The sequence below is a fragment of the Pleurodeles waltl genome, chromosome 3_1, assembly GCF_031143425.1.
Source record: "Pleurodeles waltl isolate 20211129_DDA chromosome 3_1, aPleWal1.hap1.20221129, whole genome shotgun sequence".
Classification (NCBI taxonomy): Eukaryota; Metazoa; Chordata; class Amphibia; order Caudata; family Salamandridae; genus Pleurodeles; species Pleurodeles waltl.
The window spans coordinates 1676434858-1676460569 of record NC_090440.1 but is presented as its reverse complement, the minus strand read 5'-3'; the positions used below and the strand labels follow the sequence as shown (position 1 = coordinate 1676460569).

General features: G+C 42.8%; 1 protein-coding gene across 1 annotated transcript in view; it reads right to left on the bottom strand.

The window, feature by feature from the left end:
- Positions 1–3912: 3912 nt before the first annotated feature.
- AGPS (alkylglycerone phosphate synthase) overlaps positions 3913–25712 on the bottom strand; it is a 605536-nt gene continuing 583736 nt past the window's right edge. The window contains exon 20 of the mRNA XM_069225421.1: positions 3913–5650. Within this exon, the coding sequence (XP_069081522.1) occupies positions 5529–5650 (122 nt within the window). The 3' untranslated portion in view covers positions 3913–5528. The remainder of the gene's footprint in view (positions 5651–25712) is intronic.

Genomic DNA, 25712 nt, shown 5'->3' with positions numbered 1-25712 from the left:
CTCCTGGCCCAATATGGAGCCAATATGATAACCGTATTGTGTTGTTCCTGATCTTTTTCAGAACTCCAGGCAGGAAGGTTAGCAGTGGAAAGGCACACAAGAGTCCTGTGCTCCACTTTAGATGGAATGCACCTCAGAGAGAGAGAGCCTTCTTGGGAACTCCAATGCCAAATCCGTTTACACAGAAAATTCTCAGTTGTGGCGAAGAAATCGAGCAGGAGTTCTCCCCACTGCTGGAAGATGCCCTGCACCACCAATTGTAGCTACCAACCACGATCTGCTAGGCATCGTAGGCTGAGCTTGTTCATCCTGGCATTTAAAGATCCCACCAAGTGGAATATGACCGGAGAGATGCACTGACTAGTCAGCCAGGTCCAGAGGCACAGAGGCTCTTGGCATACAACATGGTGGTAGAGTTGTCTGTGAGTACCTGAACCAGCCTCCCCTTGATGGATGCCAGGCAGAAAGGCTTTTAATAGCAAGAGAGTGGCACGCAACTTGAGCAAGTTGATGTGAAGGTGGGTCTCTGGGTCCACTGATCTCCACCTCTGTCAGATGACCTCCCCAACCCAGCAGTGACATGCTTGTCATCATCTTCAGCTGGTAGGGGGTGTAGGAAGAGGGGTTTACGCTGGTCTAATTGCAGTTCAACAGTGACAACTGCAGACTTCTCTGAAACTTGGATGGAATCCAACAGGTTCGGTTGGAGCTTAGCCCACTGATACTTCATATCCCACTGCAGATCCTGCATGTGCCATCTGATTTGGTCAACCAGCAGAATGCATGAGGCTAGCAGGTCAGGAAGCTTCACAGCCATCCTCTGTGAGAACCATGACTAAGGCTGAAACACTGGGATCATAGCTCAAATGTCCTGCTCGCGTTTACTCGTGACTGGAGGATCGAGGGCCCGGAAGTGCACCATATCCAGGATGGCCCTGAATAAAGGAAGTCCAGTCGAAGGAATCATGTATGACTTTGGCACGTTGATTATGAACCCCAGCAATATAAGGTTTGGCTTCGTCTGGAGGTGGTCCAGGACTGACTTTAGTGAGAAAGTCTTCAACAGCCTGTTGTCAAGGTAGGGCAAGACTGGAACTCCCAATCTCTGAAAGCACGGTGCGATCACTGACATCCCATTTGAGAACATCCAAGGGAAAATGGTGAGGCTGAAAGGGTGCATGGCAAACTGAATGTGCTTGTAACTCACCTTGAACTGCAGGTAACACCTGTGGGCCTGCAGGTCAGGTATATAGAAATAGATGTTCTGCATGTCCAGTGTTACCAATCAGTCTCCTGGATACAAGGTAGCAAAATACTGGGCCAGCCAGAGGATCCTGAATCTGTCCTACCGCAGTAAGAGTTTGATGACTCAAAGATTTAAAATAGGGAAAGGCCTCTGTCCTTTTTCAGAACTAGGAAATAATGGGAGTACCACTAAGTTCCAACCTTCAAAGCTGTGATTCTCTCTATGGTTCCTTTTTTCTAAAAGAGCTTGAACTTCCTGCAGGAAGTTGGACAAATGGCCCTCTGAAAGCCACAGTGGTATGGAAAAGACGGACAGAGTCTTGCTGGACTATCTGCAGGAACCACCTGCTAGATGTCATGGCTTGCCATCTGTGGAAACAGATGACTGATTCCGCACCCCACTCATAGTTGTGTGCAGCTAGGGGCAAATTTAAGCAGCTTGGAATCTGCTGCTCAGGGGATCTGGGGAGAGCAAGTTCGCTGTCACTTATGGGCTGGATGATATCTGTTGGCTCTCTCCCATAACAATGAAAGGATAGGAGTGCCTGTTTTTTTGGGTGGTGGGCTAAAGGTCAAACCCCTGGTGATGCCTCGAAAGGGGTGAAAGTGTTGGGGATATTGCCTTGCAAGTGTGGAATGACCGGGGATGGAGTTGACCTTCTTGTCAAAGATTCAAGACTCATCAAAAAGCATATCCACAACTGACTCCTGAATGTCACTCGAGATGCAGGTGGATCTCATTCACACGTGGAATTGGGACACCCCACTAGTGCCTACTGCCCTGCGTAAACACATGGTCATGTCCATGACTCAATGGATAATGTTCTTGGTTGCATCCTGGCCATCATGAATGGTTTAATACAAAATGGCATAAAACTCCTCTGGGACTGCTGGCAAGATCTCAGCAAACGAGTCCCATACTACATGGGAGTACTTTCCTAGCAAACAACTGGCATTGACAGATCTGAGGGACGAGGCTTGTGGAAGTACATATCCTTTTCCCAAATGCCTCAATACTTTTCGACTCAGTCCTCAGGGATAGTAGAAATTGAATTAGGATTAAACTTGCTAAAGGAGGACTGTGCTATCAGGCTCTCAGGAGTAGGGTGCTTCATTAGAAAGGCAGATTCACCTGGGGTGGATCCCTGATGTTGTGTCATCTGGTGTTTACAGGTGGGCAAGAGCAGGGTTTGGTCCAAGTGCCTATGAGGGGGTCTCTCAGGGCCTAGCTGAATGGCAGCAGTGGTTCAGATGAGGACTGTTGAGGTTGTGAGGACTATTGAGGTTGTAAAACTTCTGGGAGGAAGGTGTTTTTACCTTAACGGAAGGCAATGGCATATTAAGACTTTGGACCACTGTCTTATGACTATGAGGAATGATGCTGACTCTTCAGCGAAAGGACTGTAGAAGTTGAGAGGGAAAAACAACTTAATTGGACCGAGACGGTAATCTGTCACAGGACCTCCTCTGAGATTAGGAATGGACTTGTATTCTTGACTTCAAGCAGAAGCGACCCTTATTCAGTTCAAGCAGTGCTCAGCGATGTACAGCATGGCTTTACATTCTCAGATCGTCTTTGGGTGCATCAGGGCACACTCCATGCGACTTGGAGGTGTAGCCTGACCCCAAACACCAGACACACACCTTGTGGAGATCTGCCACCGATATTTGTCTGTGACAGTCCATACAGGGCTTGCACTCTGTTCTTTTCAGAAGGGGCCTAATCTCTTTCACACTGAAAGACATTTTAAAGAGAAAAACCTTGTCAACTGAGCAGAAAACGTAGGAGCTAGCTCCGAGCCAAAGTACAAAGTTGCAAAAAGAAAGGAACTGATGTCAGCCACTTGGTTGCCACTTATATGCAGATCCTGCCTTCACTTCTGGGGTGGAGCAGAGCTGACACAGAGCTGCACAACACCACCTACTGATCTTCTGGATCCAGGATGGAGCCTTGGAATACTCAGGTGAGAAAGATGTGGTTAGAAGTATTCATTAGAAACAAGCTTTCCAATTTATAGGAAAACAACTGACAGTAGATACCTAAAGTGGAATGTCATCCACGTCAGTGGCTGACAAGACTGTTGCTATGCCATGGGACTTGCTCACACATTACCCATAACTTGGAAAGCCTTAATATGTTATTTTCCGGGAGAGAAATTCTTTGTAATGCCAGTGTTACTGAGGAATCCTGTTTCAGGCCATCGTAGTTTTACGTTGTCGTCTGGGCTTTCCTCTGGCTAAGTTCTGCAAATTCTACAACCCAGATTTCAAGTACTGGTATAAGGATTGTGCATGGGCAACCAGCGTCTACACCGCAGAGAAACCTGGAGGAACAGGACTGGGAAAATCGAAAGAGGGACATATGTAAGAGAAAATGCCTTCTTGGTTTTTAAGTCTAAAGACATATATTTCTACCTTAAAAACCTTATTTGAAGCAATTAATGTAAACGTTTTAAGGAACTGGAACGCCATGAGCTATGCAACTGAACCATGCCATCTCGGGATTCTATTTACAGAAACATGATGCTACATGAAGACAGATATGTTAGAACAGTTGGCATAAGCACGAGGCGTGTTAAAATAACAACATGGCATTAGTTTGTTTGGCAGGTTAGTCCACAGTTTAGCATAAATAAGAAAAGCAACAGGCTCATTAAGAAAGCGATGTGCATGAAGGCATTATTTTATGTCACAAATTTATACTCAACATACAATGTGATGAAAATGTTAGCTTTTCTGTACATAATATGTAGTAACAATGTAGTAACAGACAATAGTGAGACTACCTCAGAACAACAAAAGTAACCTGGCCTGTTTCCCGCCTCTTTCCAATCATTCCCTACCTCGTTAGTTATTCGTTATTACTACAACCGTAATTCAACTGCACTCAAACATTAGACACAATACATATATGTCCGATTATAAAACAGAAATCGTGCCTGTGTCCAAACTTTTTGTGAGCACCCCAGCCTAACAACATCATTTAGAAATGTCTGGACTTGTTTTTTTCCCAAATTACTCAATACAATAATTTCCTATGAATGTGGAAAAGTATTGCAATTATTGACCTTGCAGAAAAATTGTTAGACAATGAGCAAACTGCTTCCACTGATGAGGAATTTCCTGCTTTAGCCAAACTCTTAATTAAACATTTACGGATTAAACTTTAGGAGCGCAGGCATAACTAGGTGAAAGTTCATCGTTTTACCTTTGAATGCTGCTATTATGGATCAAAAGACTTGAAAATGTCCCATACAGCCTTAAAATCATTTACCATATTTTGATGGGAAAACTTAAGTGAAAATGGTCTTTCTGTTCCTTTCGCTTTGTAGCCTTCACCACATCAGAGGGTTTGTTCTAAAATGTTTACAGGCTGAGATTCATTTCCCCCATTTCAAATAAGACAACAACAATATATAAAACGTTGCCCCCCACAAAGGAGTTAAAAACAGCAAGGCAATTGCAGGGATTGGCAAAGGCATCGTCTAATAATCTGGTTAGAGGGGCCGTGGAGAAAACCCAATCAAATCGCCCCTTTCGCAAAAATGCGATGACCTTGTAGCATTACAAAATTGTAGTTCAGATGACAATAATAATTCGATGCCAACAAATAACAGGAAGCTGCGTTTAAAAGAATCAATCTTCGTGGAAAGAAATGGGTTAACGGCTAGATAAACAGCCCGTGCTTCATTGAAAAAAAAATGCTTCATTTTTCTCAGACGTGTTCAGAATGTTGCCTTGTGCATAAGTCATCAATGCCTCGGTACTTCTCAGAAGCGGTTTCCAAGCAGAAGGATGGGAAACAGCTGCCTTTACCGACAGCTTCAACCTAGGCGTTTTTCCCGCCACATGGGATCGTTTTTCAGAGAGCAGCTGGCAGGTTTCTCGTGTGCCCTACACGAGCCAGCTCTGCCGTGCCTACTGAGGGCCTTTTCGCAGCATTGGCAATGCGGAAGGCTGCCTAAGCGCCCCTGCAATTGAGCGGACTTTATTGGCTGTCTGGTGTTCATTACTGGTACGGAGGCACAGTTAATAGCACAAACGTTACAATTAATCTGACGGGATAAAAAACAGAAATGCACCGTTCGAGACAACACACAATGCTGTCAGAAATTACTGAACCTCAGACTATTAATATACCCGGACTCCCACTGCAGCCCCGCACCCACAAACACCCACAGCCATCAACGAGAAGGTACTAGGCCAAGACACATTTGCTTGCTGGGGTAACCACACAATATTACTCTGAAAGAAAAGTGTTCAATAGAGCTGCCGATATGCGTCTATAAAAGGTTTCCATTTCCGAAGATGTTATTGGGGTCCACGTAATTCTTGACAGATGCCAGCATTCCTATGCCCACGTCCGAGATGCTCTCCTTCAGCCAATGCTTCCGTAACTTGCCGACTACAAACCAAAACAAAAAAAAATGCTTCAATATACACACGATGATGCAGGGAGGCCAATCAATCTTGTGACCATGAATGAATAAACACTGCATGATGAATGCTTTTATTCAAAAATGAGAAATGTTTTGCTTTATTTGATTTATGGAGCTCGCCAGACTATCAAGCTCATTAAGCTCCGTTTATTCCCCAAGGAAGGCTGTTTTCCACGCTGCCTATTTTCCTTTCTAACTATAAAATGTAGATGAAGGCTTGCCAGAGATTAAATGACATTTTACAAATAATTACAATTTCAGACGTGCGCGTTTCAACGAACTAATCCCCATTCTAGAAGATTCTATATGAAAATATATAAACACACAGGCTCATAGAGCGGTGGGCATTCATGAATAATGTAGACGTTTATGAGCTAAAGCGCTGCCTCCTCGCTCGTTAAGGACGGCACCCCTAACAAAACACAGAAGGCTTTGCTGAATTCCCATTCTCCATGGCCTATCGTTTGCCGAAAAAGAACCAATCTTCTGCAAAGCTGGCACTCACGCAATTAGGATATTCAAAAGATAAACGGCCTATGTCATAAAGCTTGGAGCTTTGAAAGTCGTAAATTTGGTGCCTTGGGGATTTCAGTACATTTCCAACTTTCATGCCATTTACAAAGGATCTTGCAAGTACTCACTGATATCTACAATATTGACAGGATTCTTGAATAGTTAAGAGCATACATTGTAGAATGCATTTTTCCACACATATATCTGAAACATATGAGCATATGTGCATATAGCTAGAATTTAATTTTTTAGCTATTTCTTCTTCCTCCACTGTGAGAATAATTAGCCTTGCTCCTGGACAAACACCTTCTTCTACGTCCCTTTATTTATGGCTGTTTTCACTTCCTGTTCTGAAACTGGCAATACTGCATACATTTTAAAGCAAAGCACAGACGCTTAAAATCTGTGTAATGTCTCTCACCGGCAGCAAAAAAAATGTAAAAAGAACAGTCGCTCAGAAAACAGATAAGAACGCATCCATAAGAAATAAAAACCTGCTTAAGAACCCTTGCACTATTTCTTCACACTTGCACTCGTAGCCAATTCGGATTCTGTGAATTTAGGGGCACAGCAGATTCTTATTGTGCACCTACATTCAACTTAGGTGCGCAAAATTCATTGTGAACCTGGTCAACAAACAGAAACAGGGTCGGACAAGTTCCATTTCTTTAAGTCATATTACAATATTGCTTTCTTGTATCCCAAAAGACCAGGATAACTCCATACCTAACGTGCTGCTAAGAATTCCAAGAAGAAAATACATGTACAAAGAAAAATAACTCTCTGCAGCTTTATTGAAAATGATGTCAGTCCTTTTAAGATAATAATGTACAACAATCTGAAAGCCTTTGCCACTGTAGCCCACTGCAATGCGTCTCCTTTGCAGTACAGTTCACCACTCATTTGTAGTAACTTGCTGTAATGTGCCCGCTTTATAAAGCCACATTGTACATATTTTAGCTCAACGGGAAGAAGACCGAGAGTGCTGTAACCGGTTTTAAAATATCAGTTCTGCTCCATTAAGGACTGGCTGGCTTCATTCTTAAATGCCGAGAAAATACCAAGTTAATAGAAGCTTAATCTACCAAAGGCTTGGGGGTTAACCTATGACAATTTGTACTTACAAACAGCAAAAAACACAAACCTCTCCTGGGTGGTCTACTCACGCAATGCACCCCATTATCTAAATAACAGTTTAATAGCAGTGATGACGTGTCAAGCTAAAAAGGTGCCAGCCCTTTCGTTCCGGATTCCTTCACATACCCGACACAATTCACTATAAATTTTGCTTCTTTAAAAATTCAAGTATCCACACATATAGTGCTCAATAATATGTAACGAGAGCGACGTGTCTATTTGAGAAAGCACAGTGGGGAAGTGTAGAACTCAGACGCAAGCCGCTCTTCCAATTTAGTGGCGCAGAGAAGCATGTGAGAGGACAAGGAGAAGGACTGGGACTGGGACTGGGACGGGCCACAATAATCTACTGTGCAGAAAAGGTTTGAATGTTAATTTAGAAAAGACTGCATGTCGACTTAATTTCCGGATGACTTGAATAATTCATTCTCTTTTTAGCTCCCTTCCCTTACATTGATCGTAACAGTCCCTGCCCCTTCCACCCGGCATTTCAGTTGCCATTTGGCCTCGAAGCACTACATCTAAACGAAACATTAATAATAATAATAATAATATGCTTCTAAAATGCTGCACTATTTATTTTTAGCTCAAATGTCAAAAGTAGAAGAATTCCAATTCCACATTTTCAGCAATATGTTAAGTTAATTATATGTCCATTTGCATAGCACAGTAATCACCCATGAGAGTATCTAGGCACTTGAACAGTTGTGTATGTGAATATGTGGTCCCCGTGGAGTTATTCAAACAGTAAGGTCTTCAGCTTCGTGCAGAACTCCAGAAGTGAGAAGGAGGCTCTGATGTGTTGTGGGAGATCCATGCAGGGTTTGGCTGCAATGTAGGAGCAACCTCCTGCTCTGCTTTTGCAAATGCAGTGGATGTGTGAGAGTGAGAGAGACTGGGCGTAGGTGTTTTGCAGGCTAGTGAAAGTGTATGCGGCTGTCCATGTATGCTGGCCCAGTGTTGTGCAAGCCTTTTTTTTGCCTGTGTGAGGAGTTTGAATTGGCTGTATTTGTGAATGCAGAGCCAGTGGAGCTCTCAGAGGTGGGTTGAGATGTTGGGACGGCTTGAGAAGTTAAGTATGAGTCTTGCAGTGGTCTTCTGGATGGTCTGAAGTTTGTGTAGGAGTTGCTTGAAGATTCAGGAGTAGAGAGTGTTGCCATAGTTCAGTCTGCTTGTGATGAGTACTTTTGTGATTGAGTGTCTGGTGTTCTGTGGCAGCCACTTGAACATCTTTTGCAGCAAACGTAAGATGTTGAAGCAGGCAGGGCTCACTGCACCGACTTGTGCCATCATGTTGAGCTAGTTGTCCAGGATGATTGCTAGATATCTGGCATGGTTGGTGGGTGTTGGTCCTAGCTCTGTCAGCCACCCGGTAATGTCCAATGGGGAGGGCCTGACTCTTGAGGCCAGTACTTCCATTTTGTCGGAGTGAGCTTCAATCAGTTGGTTCCCATCATTCTGCCACCACAGTCATGCAATAAGTGAGGTTGTCTCTGGTGGTGGTTTGCTTGTCTGTCAAGCAGAGGATGAGCTGGGTGTCATCAGGGTAGGAGATGAGGGAGATACATTGGGATCGGTTGATGTTGGTGAAAGTGGAGTCATACAGAAGCTGAACAGGGTAAGGCTGAGATACAATCTCTTGGGGACTCTGCAGATCAGGCTCCTGGTATCTGATGTGAAGAAGGGCAGCCTGAGTTTTTGACTTTTTCCCACAAAGGAGTAGCAGATCCAGTTGAGGGCAGATCCTTGGAGCCAGAGCTCGTGGTGTCTTCTGATGAGTATGTCGTGGGAGACCATAGCAGAAAGGTCGAGCAGGATGAGGGCCGCTGCTTCTCGTAGGTCCTTGATGGTCCAGATGTTGTTGGTGGCTGCGATGAGTGCTGTGGTATTTTCTGGATCCTGATCAAGTGTTGTCCGGTAGGTGGTGGTGTTCAAGGTGGTTTGTTAGTTGCTTGTTGATTGCCTTCTCTATCACTTTGGCTGGGTAGGCGAGGAGGGAGATAGAACGGATATTGTTCAGTTGGCTTGGGTCAGCCAATGGCCTCTTGAAGAGGGTGTTGACTGCTGTATGCTTTAGTCTTCCAGGAATGTGGCGGATGTGATCAAGGTGATGATGTTGAGGGTGAGCGTGGTGCTGAAATGTGATGAGCCAAGGTTGTAGATATGGTGGGGGCATGCATCTATTGGGGCTCCTGAATGGATGGTCTGCATTAACAACGCTGAGTCTTCTTTGGTGAGAGTTTTCCATTCGGTCAGGTGGCTGTCTTAGTTGGTGATAGGCAGGCTGGCGATGAGGTGGGATCTGGTTAGTTTGCAAAGTTGCTGTAGATGTGTGCGTTTTTGTTGTGGAAGACGTTCAATAGATTGTCAGAGTTCGTTGGAGGGGTAATGCAGCTGACGAAGGCAGAGGGTGTGGTGAAGTATTTTGATGATATGCAAACAACCAGAGCTTGAGCAAAAAAAACTAAAAACGGTTTCAATGTTTGTTGAATTAACATATTCGAAAAATAAACTTAATTAATTTAATTTTCATTTTTTGCGGTAAAAAACATTCAATCTGTCCACCCTAGACACATCAAAACACAAAATGCAATCCTATAGTTATGTTGAAACTAGCAAGTGATGAAGGAGCTGCAGGGTTGGGTGTGTGTGACATATGTATTGGGCATAACTCAAAAATAGGCACAAAGGAATACAAGCCTCATGCAGAAAAATCTGTGCATTCCCTATGTCACTCAGTGGTGAACTTTATGAAGGCCCCTTGCTACTTGAACCATACTCGAAGCCAACTAACAAAGCTATTGTGTACTGATGTGCTCCAAAGTACTCTAAAATGTCTAAAGCTACATGGCTGGCATTACACCAACACTGCACACACTCAAAGGCACTGCAGAAAAGGAATCTGTAACAGACATTTTGATAACGTACTATTATGTTTTCGAATGTTGCAAGACAATTACCCATATTGTTGGGAATTTACAAGTAATATCCATCTTCAAAATGCTTAATGGCAGACACTACTATGTCTACACCTGTCCACAAAGGATTTGACAAGGTCCTAAATAGTAGCATTTATTCTCTCTGCAAGATGTCATTTTGTGAAAACTGACTCATTTGAATACCCCACACTCAGGCTCTACTGTCGTGTTCCAAGGCTCTGTTCTGTCAACTAATACATGCAACGCCTTATGGTTATACTGCAGGGCAGACAAAAACATCTCTCTCCATCAATATATGGATGATACCGAACTGTATTTGAAAGTCTCTAACCCAGCCAGCCCATGGAATCTAAAATAACTACTTGACAAAATGTTTGGATGAATACATTCTTCTTAAAAGCAACCCCTACTGAAGCTGAATTTCTACTTCTCTTCTCAGATGACACTCACCCAGTACGAAAATTACTTCAGACTTTATCCCCAGATATCTCATGGGTTCACCATTGAGAAAAATCTTAATACATTTCCAAATTAACCTCATGTCAAAGATTAGAGTCCCAGTGCAATCTCATATGGATGTAGGAAATAATAATTTGAGCTGTTGGTGCCCACCAGCACTCGTTTTTGGCGATCAGCACTTATATTTCCTTTCCTCATCAGACATCCACTCAAATCAGGAGTGCTTAAAACACAAAACAGAAAAAGAAAGATTTAAAAAAACAGTGACAAAGGGAAAAGCAAAGATAAAAAAAGAGAATGCACGAGGGAGGTAAAGGGGGGGGAGGCTGTCCTGTCGTGGATGAAAGAAGTATGAGGTGGATTCAAGACCATGAAGCTTTCGTTTTCGGCACCCCCAATAATTGTAGTGCTGAAAGCGAGCTTCTGATCTAATCTTTGGGACCAACATTTATTATTTTACAAATGAACCACTGGAGAAATTCAGCACAAGGGGTTGGGGGGGGGTGATCCCTAAATACACCATTGCTCTTCTCAGGGTTATCTGTCATGTAAGAGACACTTTAGTCACCAGAGTCAAGAAATCAAATCAAATTACTTCCATCTTTAGATAAATACTCTGGCTTTCTCTGGAGGATTGAACTAATTTTGAAATAGCTTGCTAAATCCACAAAGCTCTTTATGCTGTTTTCTCTTCTAAGCTAACAGATAAATTACATACCAAGAAAGCCTAAGAAATTGAATAATTTAATACTGGAGAAAATCTCAACCAAGAAAACTAAAACCACACATCCAGAGTTCTCATGCCTAGCTGATTGTGGCACTTCATGCGGCAACATATTACACTGAATCTGAAAATCTTTGCATTTGGAAGGAAGTTAAAGGGCTATTTTTTCAGATTTTACCTCTCCGACTTACTATTATTTCCCTTTATCGTTGTCTATAACATGACATTCTATGTTTGTTGTTGCTCTGATGCTACCTGATGTTAAATGTAGCAATTGCTCTTAGATATTGTTAAGTGCTCTGCTGACCCTGTGGCTAGGTCAGTGCTATATAAATTCTATGAGCAAATAAATAAACGATTACTAAAAGTAATGCAAAATGCGTAATCTTTGATGGATTTCAATTGTCCATAATAATGAAATAACATAGGAACATGTAAAACCGAGTTAAGAGACAAATGCACGGGCGCTGAACTATGGTTCTATGAAACTTCAACTTCCTATTTTCAATTTCTTATCTTTAACACGAGTCTCAAGGTCATTATTCTTTATTCTATCATATACAAGATATTATGACTTTGGTGAACTCCTGGATATCTTGTGCAATTAAGTCCCAAAAGTGAAGGAACGCTACTGATGTGTGAACTCAACCCTTTTCATATTGTTTGGGGAGTTAAATGTTCTAACAGGTCAATGGAAGATACAGTTCAGAAGATATATATATATATTTTGGTATAGCCTCTGCTTTAGATATTACGTCGAAGTCTGCTAACACCGTCAATCTTTGTCAACACTCTGTGGGCCAAAGAAAAGCTTAACAGAGGAGCCTGAAGGTAGTTCCTGTCAATAGAAAAGTCCATCTGGGCAAATGGCCATTGTTTTACTTTTTTAACCTCTAAGGTATGGTGTGAGCGCCACTAAACGAGCTATTGTATGCGGTATATAAACGCCACTGCTCCAGTTCCTTCAGTGCAGCTTTGCTACATTGTGGGACTGGCCTGAACTGAGGCAGATCACTAAGGAGGCACAGACCGGTTTAAAAACATTGATAATTAGCATATTTTAAATGAACTGTAGAAGTGCACAAGGCCCACCCATTTAAAAACAGGCTTAGCTGTGAGACTGTCAGGTAGAATTTCTTTTATTCTGTCTATTTCTTGTACTCAGCCTGTAGAAGGTCGTTGTGACTAAGAAAACTGCATTGTGCTATCAAATAGATTACACAACAGCTTTCTTTTTACCCAAGTACCTTATGGGATTTCATTATTTTCTCTCGTATGTTGGTATTCACCCTACAACCTAAGAGTAGTTTGCTTGAAACACTCAAATCCAAAATCAATTCTGATTTCTCCTTTGTATTAAAGAGTTGTGCCAAATAATACTCAAAGTATTGGCTAGCCAGTCCCATTCTTAATCAAATCCCCTGTCTTGTGGGTGACAATTTAATTAGCCTGTAGCTAACGGTCCATATATGAGTTGATCCACCAACTGACTACTGTTTTAGCTGCACTAATGCCAGGAAAAGAGGCTGGAATGGTTAGGGATTACATTCTCGCTGTCTGGAAGATGAATACCATGTTGCTTCGGTTTCATTCACTAAAAGTCTTTTCGAACTATCTGACCACATAAATAAGTAGCAGAGCAGTTTACTTTCATTCACAAACAAATGAGAATGCCTGAATGACAGGTCTCCTGTGTGAAATTTGATCTGCCATAAAATAAATCTAATAACATACTACACCACATTCTTTCCTATAGACATAGGTGTGCTATAATTGGAAATTATTTAAGAATAACTTCATACTTTCCTTCCTATGGCACAGGTGATTTATCCTTAAGTAGTCCAGCGCACCTGCTTTAAGAGTGTTTAGGACTTAAAGAGGGGAAGCTCAGCTGAAGGAATGCATTTGGAGGAAAAACCATTGGAAGCTGTCTAGAAATGTCTACCTTTATTCCCCTGCTGAAAAGGACTTGCTGGAGGGCAGTAACCACTGAAGGTGTAGAACCAGGCCTTCAGGGTCACTGAAACCTGTATCTGCATGGAACAATAGGTTTTCCCGGTGCAAACCCTTTTGCTCTTGGAAGCTGTCACATGGAGAGGGGCCTGTGATTTCAAAAGAAGTGGATACCCAGTGTGGGATCAACTGGAGTAGTTGCAGCCTATGTGGACTGAAACAAGCTATATGTTTTAGCATGATCCTATGTGAACTGAGTAGTTGTACTGGAAACCCTATGCAACATTTTTGCCTAAGTAGAAGATTTCAGAAAAGGGAGAAAAAAATGAACTTACATGGCTTTCAATTCGTCAGCCTAACCACACTTCGATGCAAGATGCAGCTCTAAATTACAGATATACACTGACAACAGTTTTCTCTTAAAACTGTTTCAGACCTCTATGAACCTATACTGAGATAAATACTCCATGTCTGGCCGGGTCACATTTTGTCTCATGGAAATTGGGTTTTAATTGAACCCTTGTATCCTACCTATCTAACCTAAAATCAGATATAGACTTCAGGGTGCAAGATGTATTAGTTTCAATAATTTTTATTACATTTTCTCCAGGGGAGGCAGAAAAAAAGGTGAACCAACCAATCTGCTTGCGGAAGCAGCCATCAAAGAACAAATCCCACACAAATACTCAGCTCCCACTGCAACCGGTCTTCCCTGTACATAAGAAAATAATTATAAGGCACCAGTCCTCCAAGGGCAGGAAAGAGTCAAATCGTGGAATAAGTGAAGGATTGATCAGACCAAGGGTTTGCAGTGTCTGGGCTCTAAAGTCTGTGCTCAGAAAATAGATAACTGGGTGCTACAATTTGAGGAAATATGTGGAATTATCGCCATGATCATAGGCCAGCTTCTCCTGACCTGAAGGGCACGAGGAGCTAGAGATCATAGGTTGGTGTGACAGGATGACCTGATAAGGAGCGGATTGTATGTTTAACTGCCAATAGGAGGTGAGAAATTTGCAAGTCGGCTGTCGAGTGGAGCGGAGAGGAACCCTTGGATGGTCCACTAAGCAGGGCCAGCTCAGGAAGCTTGTCAAGTTCTAACTGAAGCACAACTCACCAATGCTCTCAACCACGCCCCCCTACAGATGCAGAGGATGCTAATGAAGCCACAAGCAATCTACACTGCTGGTTATCGGAATGCGCCAACAACGCAGCCCCCCCTAGAGAAACCAACATTTCAAAACACCTAAATGATTTATGGCAGACCTACAAGAATCCAAACGCTCCTGCAGATGACTGGAACGGAAATGGAGGAACAGCAAATCAACTGAAAACCGCACAGCCTAAAAGAAGGCAGTCACCACGCACCACCAAACATTACATCCGGCTAAAAAGCCGCCATTCAAGAATGCCTCAGCACCAGCGCTCACAACAGCACAGAACGTTTCGTCATCATCAAAGAGTTCACAAACCCTGGGACAGACCCCTCACTCATCCCTCCTTCCCAAGACCTCTGCCACGACTTTGCCATCTTTTTTCACTGAACAATCCAGGACATTTGTGAAGGCTTCAGAAACCAAAACCCACCCGCACCACCCACAAACACCACCATGGACCCAGCACCACATCAGATTTTGAACTCCTGGATCCCAATCACCAAAGAGGACGCCCAAAGACTCATGAACTCAATCCACTTGGGAGCACCCTAGGATCCATGCCCTCATCATATCTTCAACCGGGCCACTGCCACCATAGCACCTGAGCTCTGCCGAACTATCACTGATCCTACTCGATCTCTCCCCGGAGTTTGACACCGTCTCCCACTCCACCCTCTGTGCCAGACTACACAACGTCAGCATCTGAGATAAAGTACTGGATTGGATCAGGTCCTTTCTCACCGGAAGAACACAGAGTGTCAGACTATTGCTGTTCAAGTCAGAACCCAAAGACACAAGCTGAGGAGTGCCCCAAGGATCATCACTCAGCCCGATGCTTTTCAACATCTACCTGGCCCGCTAGCCAAGATCATCAAACAACATGGGTTAAACATATTCTCCTACGCCGACGATACCCAACTGATCCTCTCCCAGTCCGATGACTCTGCAAAGGCCAAGACAAACTTGCACAATGGGATGAGAGCAGTCTCCCCCTGGATGGAATCCAGCTGCCTCAAACTTAACTAGGACAAGACCAAGATCCTCGTAATCGGCTCTACCCCTTCCACCTAGAATGACTCCTGGTGGTCCACTGCACTGGGAAACGCCCCCGCTCCCACGGACCACTCACGCAATCTGGACACTATCATGGACTCTTCTCTATGCCTGACCTCCCAAGTCAACGCAGTCTCATCATCATGCTTTCACACCCTCCGAATTCTGCGAAAGATTTTCAAGTGGATCCCCTCCGACACGAGGAAGAAAGTCACCCATGCACTCGTCACTAGAAAACTGGACTACGGCAAAGCATTTTATGCTGGCATCCCCAATAAACTACAATCAAGACTACAAAGAATCCAGAATGTAGCAGCAAGACTCATCCTGGACATCCCCCGACACAGCCACATCTCCTCTCACCTCAGAGACCTACACTGGCTCTCAGTCAACAAGCGCATCACATACAAACTCCTGATCCACACCTGCAAGGCACTACACAATATAGGACTGGCATACCTCAACCACTGCCACGCCTTCTATGTATCCAACAGATATCTCTGTTTTTCCCAGCTCACCCTTGCAGCCGTTCCCAAGATCCAGAAAAGCACAGCAGAAGGAAGATCCTTCTCCTAACTCGTGGCCAGGACATGGAACACGCTACCTCTCAAGCTCAGGCAGACCTCATCATTGAAGCAATTCAGGAAGGACCTCAAGACCTGGCTCTTTGATTGAGCAGCACACCCACAAACAGTGCCTTGTGACCCTATGGGTGATTAGCTGCAGTTTAAAAATCACTGATTGATTGAGTTCTTGACCTTGGACCTGAGAGATGACATAAAATATTTTATCTCAGAAGCTTCCCAAGAGAGGGCAAGACCACAGAATGTGTAGGAGGGTAAATGAATCCACACAGCCCCGCTAGCAAGAGTCTGAGTGACAGGGATCAATGGCATGAAGCCAGTCTTGGATAAGGTGCCAGAGGAAGAGTAATTTGTACAGAATCTCTCTGCTTTGAGAGTGTGGGCAAAGTTATTAGTGTGAAAGAAAATTTTTCTACTATTGTTTGGGATCCAACAAGATATTCAGTTCTCTTTCCCACCACTTTTGAAAATCAATCATGAATCAGTTTTTATAAAGCGCTAGACTATCGCCCTGAGGTTATCCGGGCGCTGCTCGTCTCAGTCGAACAGCCATGTCTAGCGTCTTTTTCTGAAGTTTGCCAGTGAGGGTGCTTGCTGCTCGAAGGTGGAGGGGCAAGCTGTTCCAGGTCTTAGTGGCAATGTAGAAGAAATGCCCCCCAGTGCGGCTGTGACAGATGCCGGGGGTGAGCAAGGGCCAGGGAGAAGGAGCGCAGGTTTCTGGAAGGTCCGTGGAAGTTAACGCGCTGGTTGATGTATGCCCATCCTCGGACGTGTCTGATTGTGGAGCCAGTGAATGTTCCTTAGGTGGGGGGGATGATGTGGGTACATTTGGGCAGTTTGAGAATTTATCTGGCAGCTGCGTTCTGTATGATCTGGATTATTTTGAGGAGCTAAGATACCAGAATAGAGTGCATTTCCGTAGTCCAGTCTATTGTGAAGAGCGTGCTGATGGGAATCCATTGGAAGATTTTTCAAAGCATGCGACGGGTGTGGAAACAGGAGGAGGCGACTGTATTGGTGAGTTTGCTGTTGAGAAAAATGCAGAGGTTGCGGGCGTGATATGTGGGTGTCTTTCCAAACTCGGAGGGCTACCCTGTCGTCCCTTGGGGAGGTGTTTTTCCTGAAGATCAGTACTTTGGACTTGAGCTTAAGGCAGTTGGCCTTCACCCAGTCAGCGACACAGGTCATGGCGTTGCGGATGTTTGTTCAGGTGGTGGCAGGATCTTTGGTAAGTGAGTGGATGAGCTGTGTGTCATCTGTGTAATATATGATGTTGAGTCTGTGGGTTCTGAGGATGTCTGCGAGGGGCAGCATGTAGGTGTGAGACAGTGTGGGGCTTAGGGACGATTCTTGGGGTACGCCTTAAATAATGCTCTTGGGTGCTGATGTGAAGGGTGTCAGGCGGATTTTGTGCCTTCGTCCCGTGAAGAATGAGGCGATCCACCTGAGGGCGTTTTTCTGGATAGTGATGTGTTAGGTCTGTTGATGAAGGTGTATCTGGATAAGGTGCTGAATGCCTCAGAGAGGTCGGGAGGATCAAGGCTGCTTATTTCTCTGTGGTCGAGGAGGGATCTGATGTCATTTGTGGGGGCAATCAGGGCGGTCTCCATGCCGTGGTTAGCTTGGAAATCTGATTGGGAGGTGCTGAGCAGGTTGTATTTTTCCAGGTGTATTGCAAGCTGCTGGTTTATGACCTTCTCGATGACTTAAGTGGGGAACGGAAGCAGCAAGATGGGGTGAACGTTTTTGGGTTCGCTGGGGTCAGCAGAGGGTTTCTTCAGGACAGGTCTGACCTCTGCGTTTTTCCATTTGTCTGGGAAGTCTGTGGTGGGAATGGATGCGTTGAGGACATTGGTGAGTTGCATGCTGAGTTCCTTGGTTCTGAAGTTGAATAAGTGGTGGGGGCTGAGGGGGTTCTAGAGTGGATGGAGGACATGATGGCTGTAGTGGTCTGTGTGGTGAGCAGAGTGTGGTATGCGGTTATCGAGTGGCTCGTGTCAGCTGGGGGGGGCAGAGGGTGAATTTGTGGACTGGGGGTTGAATTTGTATATAGTGGCAATTTTACTGTGGAAATAGTCGGGCAGGGCATTGCAAAGTTCTTGGGAAGGGCGAACGCTGTTCTTGGGGGCTGCCGGGCACTATGTTGAACATGTCCTTGGTGTGGTTGGTACTAGTTTTGATGCAGTTCGCGAGGGCCTCTCTACTAGCGTCCTTGATTTGCTGGTGATACTTGGTAAGGGCTGATTTGTAGGTGGTTCGGTCAGTGGGATCTTTGATGGTGCGTCAATGGTTTTGAGTTAAGGTGTGTACCAGCTGGCTTGTCTATGGGTTTTGTAGGTTTTGACTGGTTTGATAGGGCCAACTCTATTGGTGATTTTGTGATCCAGGCGGAGAAGTTCTGGAGGGCTTGCGCCCTAGATCTGACGCGGCTTTGGGCTGTGTGGTGTTGAAGGCCTGCACCCACTCGGTCTCAATTACTCTTTTCTAGCTGTGGCGAGAGGATGAGGGGGGCACGGTAGTGGCGTCCTGGGAAAGGGTTATGGAGAAATAAACAATGGTATGGTAGGTTCAGGTGAATTTGGTGGTGTGGCTGTATTTGATTCTGTCACTGGATGTGAAGTTTGGGTCCAGAGTGTGTCCTGTGCTGTGTGTGAGGTCAGAGACCAGTTGGGGGAGGCTGATGTTGCTCATGCTTTCCAGGAGATTGGTGGAGTTGGCATCGTTGGGGTCACCAAGGAGGAAGTTGAGGTCTCCAAGTAGGATGTAGTGCTTGGAGTCAATGAGAATAGGGGTGATGAAGTCAGAGATGGCATTCCATAATGTGGGTCTGTGTCTAGGGGGTCTGTATGCGAGGGTGCCTCTGACAGTTGCCCTGGCGTTGATATGGAGTTAGAAATTGAGGTGTCCCATGATAGATGTTGCGTCGTCTTCGGTAGAGGTGCAGCCAACATTTTCTTTGTGGCTGATGGTGATGCCTCCTCGGTGTTTAAGTGGTCACGGTGAATCATTTTGTAGCCATCTGATGTTGCTTTACATGTAAATGCTGGGGTGTGGAGGATGTTCTTTATTAGGGAGGCCAGGCGTTCAGTCGAGGTAAGTCTAATGAGGAATAAAAAACAAAAATTGAGAGCCCCAGTGGCACCAGTCTCACTGTGGGGTTGCGTAACCCAGTGGCCTATTTAGAGACAGTGGAGGTTTTCGGATTCTGGGATCCTGTATTTGAGCTTAATATTTTCAAAGGACTTCAAAGTACTAATGCATAAAAATATTGGAAGGGAAAACAGTCACTGGTTCTCCATATATGAAAATCACAGGTGGACATACCAAGTGTAAAATCAGCATTGTACACAATCGGTATGAGTGTTGGAAAAAACAATAAGTGAGGCCTTTTTTGTGTTCAACAGAAACACACAAAGCAAACGTGTACTCTGAGACATACAGGAGCTTACCTTTCATATTTTTGGCGACCCATCGTGCTTCACCGATAGTTCTAGCATTCAGGTTTTGGTCAACATAGCAAAACTGTTTATCTGTTTCTCCCCTCACACATTCAATTAGGTATCATTGTTGTGAGGCTTGATAATAGAGAGTAAGCCCTGGAACTCCCAACCCGCCCTCCCTGGGATGTTGCATGCATATCTTGATGGCAAGGCGTGACCGGCAACCCACCCATATGCAGTTCATACAGATCACCTGCAGACGAGAGATGTCTTCTCCCTGAAGTGGAAGAGGCATGGCCTGAAATAAATACAGGATGTGGGGGAGAATGGTCATTTTAAGTGCAGTGATGTGTCCCATCGAGAAAAGAGAGTAGTTCATCCTTCCGCTGAAGATTCAAGTTCAAAATATATTCAAGTGTGTATTTAAGAGCAGATGTAGTATTCTGCACTTGTTCAAACCTTTGTATAATTTCCGGCCACTTCAAATTTTGTTTTTTTTACCTTTCCACTATTTATTTGGTCTTAAGATTATATTTTTTGTAACATTTTATACCATGTACCATTTTTATTGGAGATCTTCTTTTTTAATTGTTGGCTTTCTTTTGAGTTTGTATTTAAGATTGTATCAATAATTGCCATTATTTTTAATAATTTTGGATTTTCATTAAAAACACTTTTTACTGATTACCTCTTCTCTTATTATTGATTGATCTGAATTTAGCATCTATTACCACACAATGTGTATCGGTGACATTTTAACTTTCCTGTTAAGATTTGAATCCCTTTTAACATTTTCTTCCTTTTGGCTTTATTTCTGTTATTCCATTTTTATCTTTTTATTTAAACTTCGTGTAATCTGTGAACTCCTTATTTCTTACTATATTGTTTACTATGTTAAGCTCAACACCAACAAGCACTTTTTCTAAGGACTGTCTCTTTGTTTAGGCTAGGCTACCAAAAGTGAACCATGGTTGCAATCATAGAAACTGTCTACGCCTGTAGGCTGGAGTTTTAGGCACATGCGGGTTGGCAAACTTCTTCCATCAAAGTTGCCAATGGTGAGGTAAACAGTAGGTAAATGTTGACAAATCTTTTTGCAGATTGAGAGAAAACAAAATTGACTTAGCCTAACAAGACTGTATTAACTGATTCACAAGTATGCATGGGGGAAATGTTGCTAAGGATTACACGTACAAGGCCCTTAATGTCATTCTATTTGGGCATGAAATTTACACCTCTGTTAATATTTCCACTATGTGCGCTCAGAGTTGACAATTTACAGTATGTTTGAGTTCCTCTTCATAATTAATTCTAGAATACTGTATTCTGTATAACAGGCTACAGTCCTACATTTACTCTCCACTCTAACCTTAGTGTTCACAAGACTGCTTTAAAACCACTATTGAAAAAGCCCCCTTCACTACCCCATTGTGCAAATTGGCATGTCTGACCTCTAGGAGAATCAAGATTTACTAACACCTGAAAAAGGTCACACTATATACCTATTGTTTTGCGTTAATATCAGAATTTAGTGCAGAGCAGAATTAAGAAGTAAGGCTTATTGCACAAACTGTGCCAGTAATACATTCCGCTTCCTGAGGCTTAGTACCCTCAAGCATTATTGGCCAGGCAGGTCAGTACATTCTTGATCAAGTACTGGATGGGTAAAACTCCTATTCACCTTGCTTTGTATTTGAAAAGTTCCATAAGGGTATGGTGGATAAGCTTGTGTTTATCCACCACACCATCTTGCAGATGATTGATTTACTGATAAAAATGTACACAGCGGTTTGGTCCATTTGAACCAAGGTTGCATTGATGTGAGTGATAAATAAATGTTTACTACTATTTTGCCCATTTTTACATTTTCTTGTATTTTGAGGCGTGCACTCAGAAGTGTGGGAAAACAGGTCAACAGAATAATTTAACTTAAATGTAGTGATGCCACTCTTCTTCACATACAAGGCAATTTACAGTAGAAATCAAGAAGGATTTTGACCCCTCTAGTTTATATTGCTTACTTTTACAAATAAAAACATAATTGGCAGTCAAATCCATGCCCTGTGGAATGAATGAACTCAAGAAGTATACAATCACATAAATAAAGGTACAGCAATTACGTAAAAAATGGTTATAAAACGCACAATATTAAGAATAGACCAGAACCTCCAAGATTTATTTTTTAAAAGTCAGTTGCAATGTAAATAAGTTAATTTCTTAATCCACTGAGATAACAACATGCACCATATATTTACCAAAATTAGCAGTGCCAGTCTGAAAGCAGAAATCTTTATAGGCTTTAGAAGTTCTTTAATTTATTTGGTTATCATTTCTGGACAAATTCACGGAGAGATTAGTTAAATCCTTTCTTTACAAAGTGAAATCAACCATGCCACAGCCTATTTAGAGGTTCATGCTTTCACCAAAGCCCTCAATCAGATAAGAAATCATATCATTGTTGAAGTTAATGCTCACCTTATCTACAAAGACAATTACATCAAACTGAAATGGATGGTAATCTCAATAGATGCATGGTGGGCTTGGATCAACTATACATGTAAATGTGACAAACTCACCTTGTGGAACGAATAATTAATTAACAGATTTAGACTTCTGTCACTCATGTCAAACATCTTTAGCTAGGCAACACTTCATAAATCAATATAATCAATATCACAATACAATAAAGGCAATACACTATGTGAGTCATATGAAATACATGGCGGTACTACTCCAATCCGACAACAAACAACCCATTGCATTGTAGCGTGTTACAGTAAAAATAAATGCGTTTTATTATTTTTGTCATACATCCTCTTTCTTCCAGGCTATAAGAAACTGGAATATTATTTGATGTGGATGAGGAGTAATCACAACCCTGGTCAGGATGAACCCTCGAAGTCTCTAAATTAACCTGGGATCAATCCCCTGGTGGCTATGGAGCAGAGCAGACAGGCTTAACTTATGGCAATGTGTAAAGTATGTTTTCAGTACCAACACAGTAATAAAATCAATGTGCAAAACAATAACAATTCCAAACCAAATGAGAAAAATAAATTAAAATTCAATTAACATAATTACACCAAAATGACAAAAATCCAATGAGGGAATTTGAGATATGAGTTGTTTAAGATTTAAGGTAAAATAGCACCAAAAAACACCACCAACAGTCTATAGTTATAGTAGACTGGGACACAGGTGCAATCTAAAGCTGATCACAATAGAGGACAGCTCAGGTATACCAACTAGGTTTCTTCCTTACTTAGGGCCTGATTTAGAGTTTGGCAGAGGGGGTTACTAAATCAAAAACATGACGGATAGCCCATCTGCCGTATTACAATTCCATTATAGCATATGGCGGTCAGGACATCTGACACGTGTGACGGAGTAACCGTCACAAAACTCTAAATCAGGCCCTTAGTCTTTTAAGTCTCAAACAACCACAACAGTGTACTTGGAAATCCCCCACCAGGGCCTGAAGGGAGGCACTTAAAGACCCATAAGGTGTCAGGCAGAGGCCAACAGCAGGGTACAGGTCCAGCTACTAGTCAGCTGGGTACTTTGAGGAAAATGCTGCTTCCAACTTGCTGTCTCCCTATTTCTACAGAGGTCAGCTTACTAACACCCAGAGTTCACTTCTTTGTTCTGGGTTACAAGAGAGAGCAGATCTAGTCCTTTCGGGCTCCTCTCAGTTCACAGACAGCAGGTCTTCTCATCTGCTGAACTTCAACAGGCTCCCGAAAGTGTTCTGTAACAGGTGCCGTGAGATGCCACATTTATGGCTAGAACCAGATAGGTTGGGTGGGGTTTTGCTAATCAATGGGATACCCTCTTTTTCAGTAGTTTGTGAATGCATTACTTCAAACAGGTCCAAAATGCCAATTGTCGGGCATTTTCGAGATGGCAAAAGTCTCTGCCCACACTAAACTTGGGCTAATAGAACTGGTGGTGTGTGTGCGCGGGGAGTTTATGAGAGTAATCCTAGTGTCCACCCAGATCTAACACTAAAATCAAGTTTGAAGCAGGTACTGTACCCACAACAAACTCAGAGACAGAATTCTGGAAGGACAAAAGCAAGGTCCTTCAGCAAACAGATATGGAATCCCCAAGAATGTGGCTTAAGTGTCACATGCGGCTCAACAAAAGTACAAGCAGGATTTGGCACTGTGCTGTCAAAAGAAGGCACAGAGCCCAACGTCCTACATATTCTGTGGTGTTCATAGGAATCATCTTTGTCCATTAAGTCTACTCTATTTGCTCCTGGGAGGGTCTTTATACTTATTTCACACACATTCAAGGCTGGGCGCAGGCTGAGAGCTGACAGAGATGTGTGCTAGTTACTCTTCTAGACGTTCAGGCAGCTAAAGGGTAAATTTCCCACAACTTATTTTTCCTTAATATGTACTCAAACCCAACTTCATCACTGAATTGGATTTTTCATAACTAATAAAAAATAGCTGTTTGTTTTCTTGCTAGTACCATTCTTGAGACTACGTATTAATATTTGAAATTGTACTTTGGTTTTCTAAATAAGACAGCCAAGTCTGCCATGGTGAAAATAGTATTTTGGGCCGTGTCAAAAGCAACATTAATTATCTACTTCCCACATTAGAATACCATGCACCCTGCCTTGTAGGCTAGAAGACCAATATAGGGATGACTTACAAATCGTTAAAACTTTTTTTTCAGTGTCAAAAGGATTATTTTAACAGGTCACACTGCAGATTTACACGGAGTCAGTCAGACTGTACAGGGTAGACCTGAAGCCATGTTTTCATTGTCATCTAGTGTATGGTATAATGCGTGCTGCATTCCACAAATGGATTTTACTTTCAAGACTCGGGGTACACTTTTCACACCATTTACTAGAAAAATTTAAGTAAGATAAATGTGTCAATCAGGAATGATCCTATTTACCCGTTGTTAAAGGGGGTAGGGCAAATGTAGCTTACTACTGGTTAGCAAAGTAAAGTGTTCAAAGTTCAAAAAGCCAGACAAACTATAGGGTGCAGAGAAAGGCCAAATATCCAGAGTGACCATGCAGAAAAGACAAATTTCTTACATACATAAATTTCCACAATTCATTAATGTATTAATGTTTGTAATTCTAATCAACACCTGCTGTGTAATTTCTTCTCCAGCTACTGCTTTCATAATATAATTTTATAATTTTTTGCCTTGTTTATTTCTGAATAATTAATAAACAAACCATTCTCAAGGTGGTTTTGACATGCCGAAAGCTGTTTGTGGTTAGATCATATACTTTGACATTGTCATACTCAAGATTATTTGAATCCACCCTTTTCATGTCACTTGCAGAAAAGCTCAATCTTTACGTATCACCTGTTAAATCTGCTACACACACATGTATAACACAAATGATACTGTTTTGACTGGCCACTCTCTGATAAACGCTGATCTGGGCCCATAAGATTAGTGTGGATTTCAATTACTAACTTTAATAACCCATTGTGTATTTCCACCCTCCTGGTTTAATAACTTCTATTTACACGTTTTTCTTTATAAACGTACAATTTGATCGACCATGTTAAAAAAAATTCAGCTAAAACTGTTGAAGAAATCTGACAGTCAAATTATTGGCCTTTCACACCCAGGAGAATGAAGTATTTGGGGGTTGGAAGGACAGTGCCAAGCACTAATTGAGGAATCTTTTTGATGTCCTTGGTGACAAGGCTTGACAAATCAGCACAAGAGACAGTTAAAACAGTTAAAACAGTTAAAACAGTTGTCTAAGAACTGTTTCTTGTGCGTTTGTGGTATACGCAGAACATGTCTTGAAGCTGGAATTACTACTGCAGCTTTCTGCTATGTGTGTTCACGCGTTAACAACTGATACCACATGCATGGGTCATCCCGTCCATGGGGGTAGACTGAAAACCCATACATATGTGCAGAACACAGAGTACAAAGCCTATTGCTACATAAGAATTATTTCTCTCTGAGCTTCACAAAGTGCATGATCTCCAGCTGTGCACCGTTTGTGTACAACACCCACTCATTCTAAGGGCCACATAAAAAAAAAACGAAGTCAGGCTGCAGCTTTTGGAT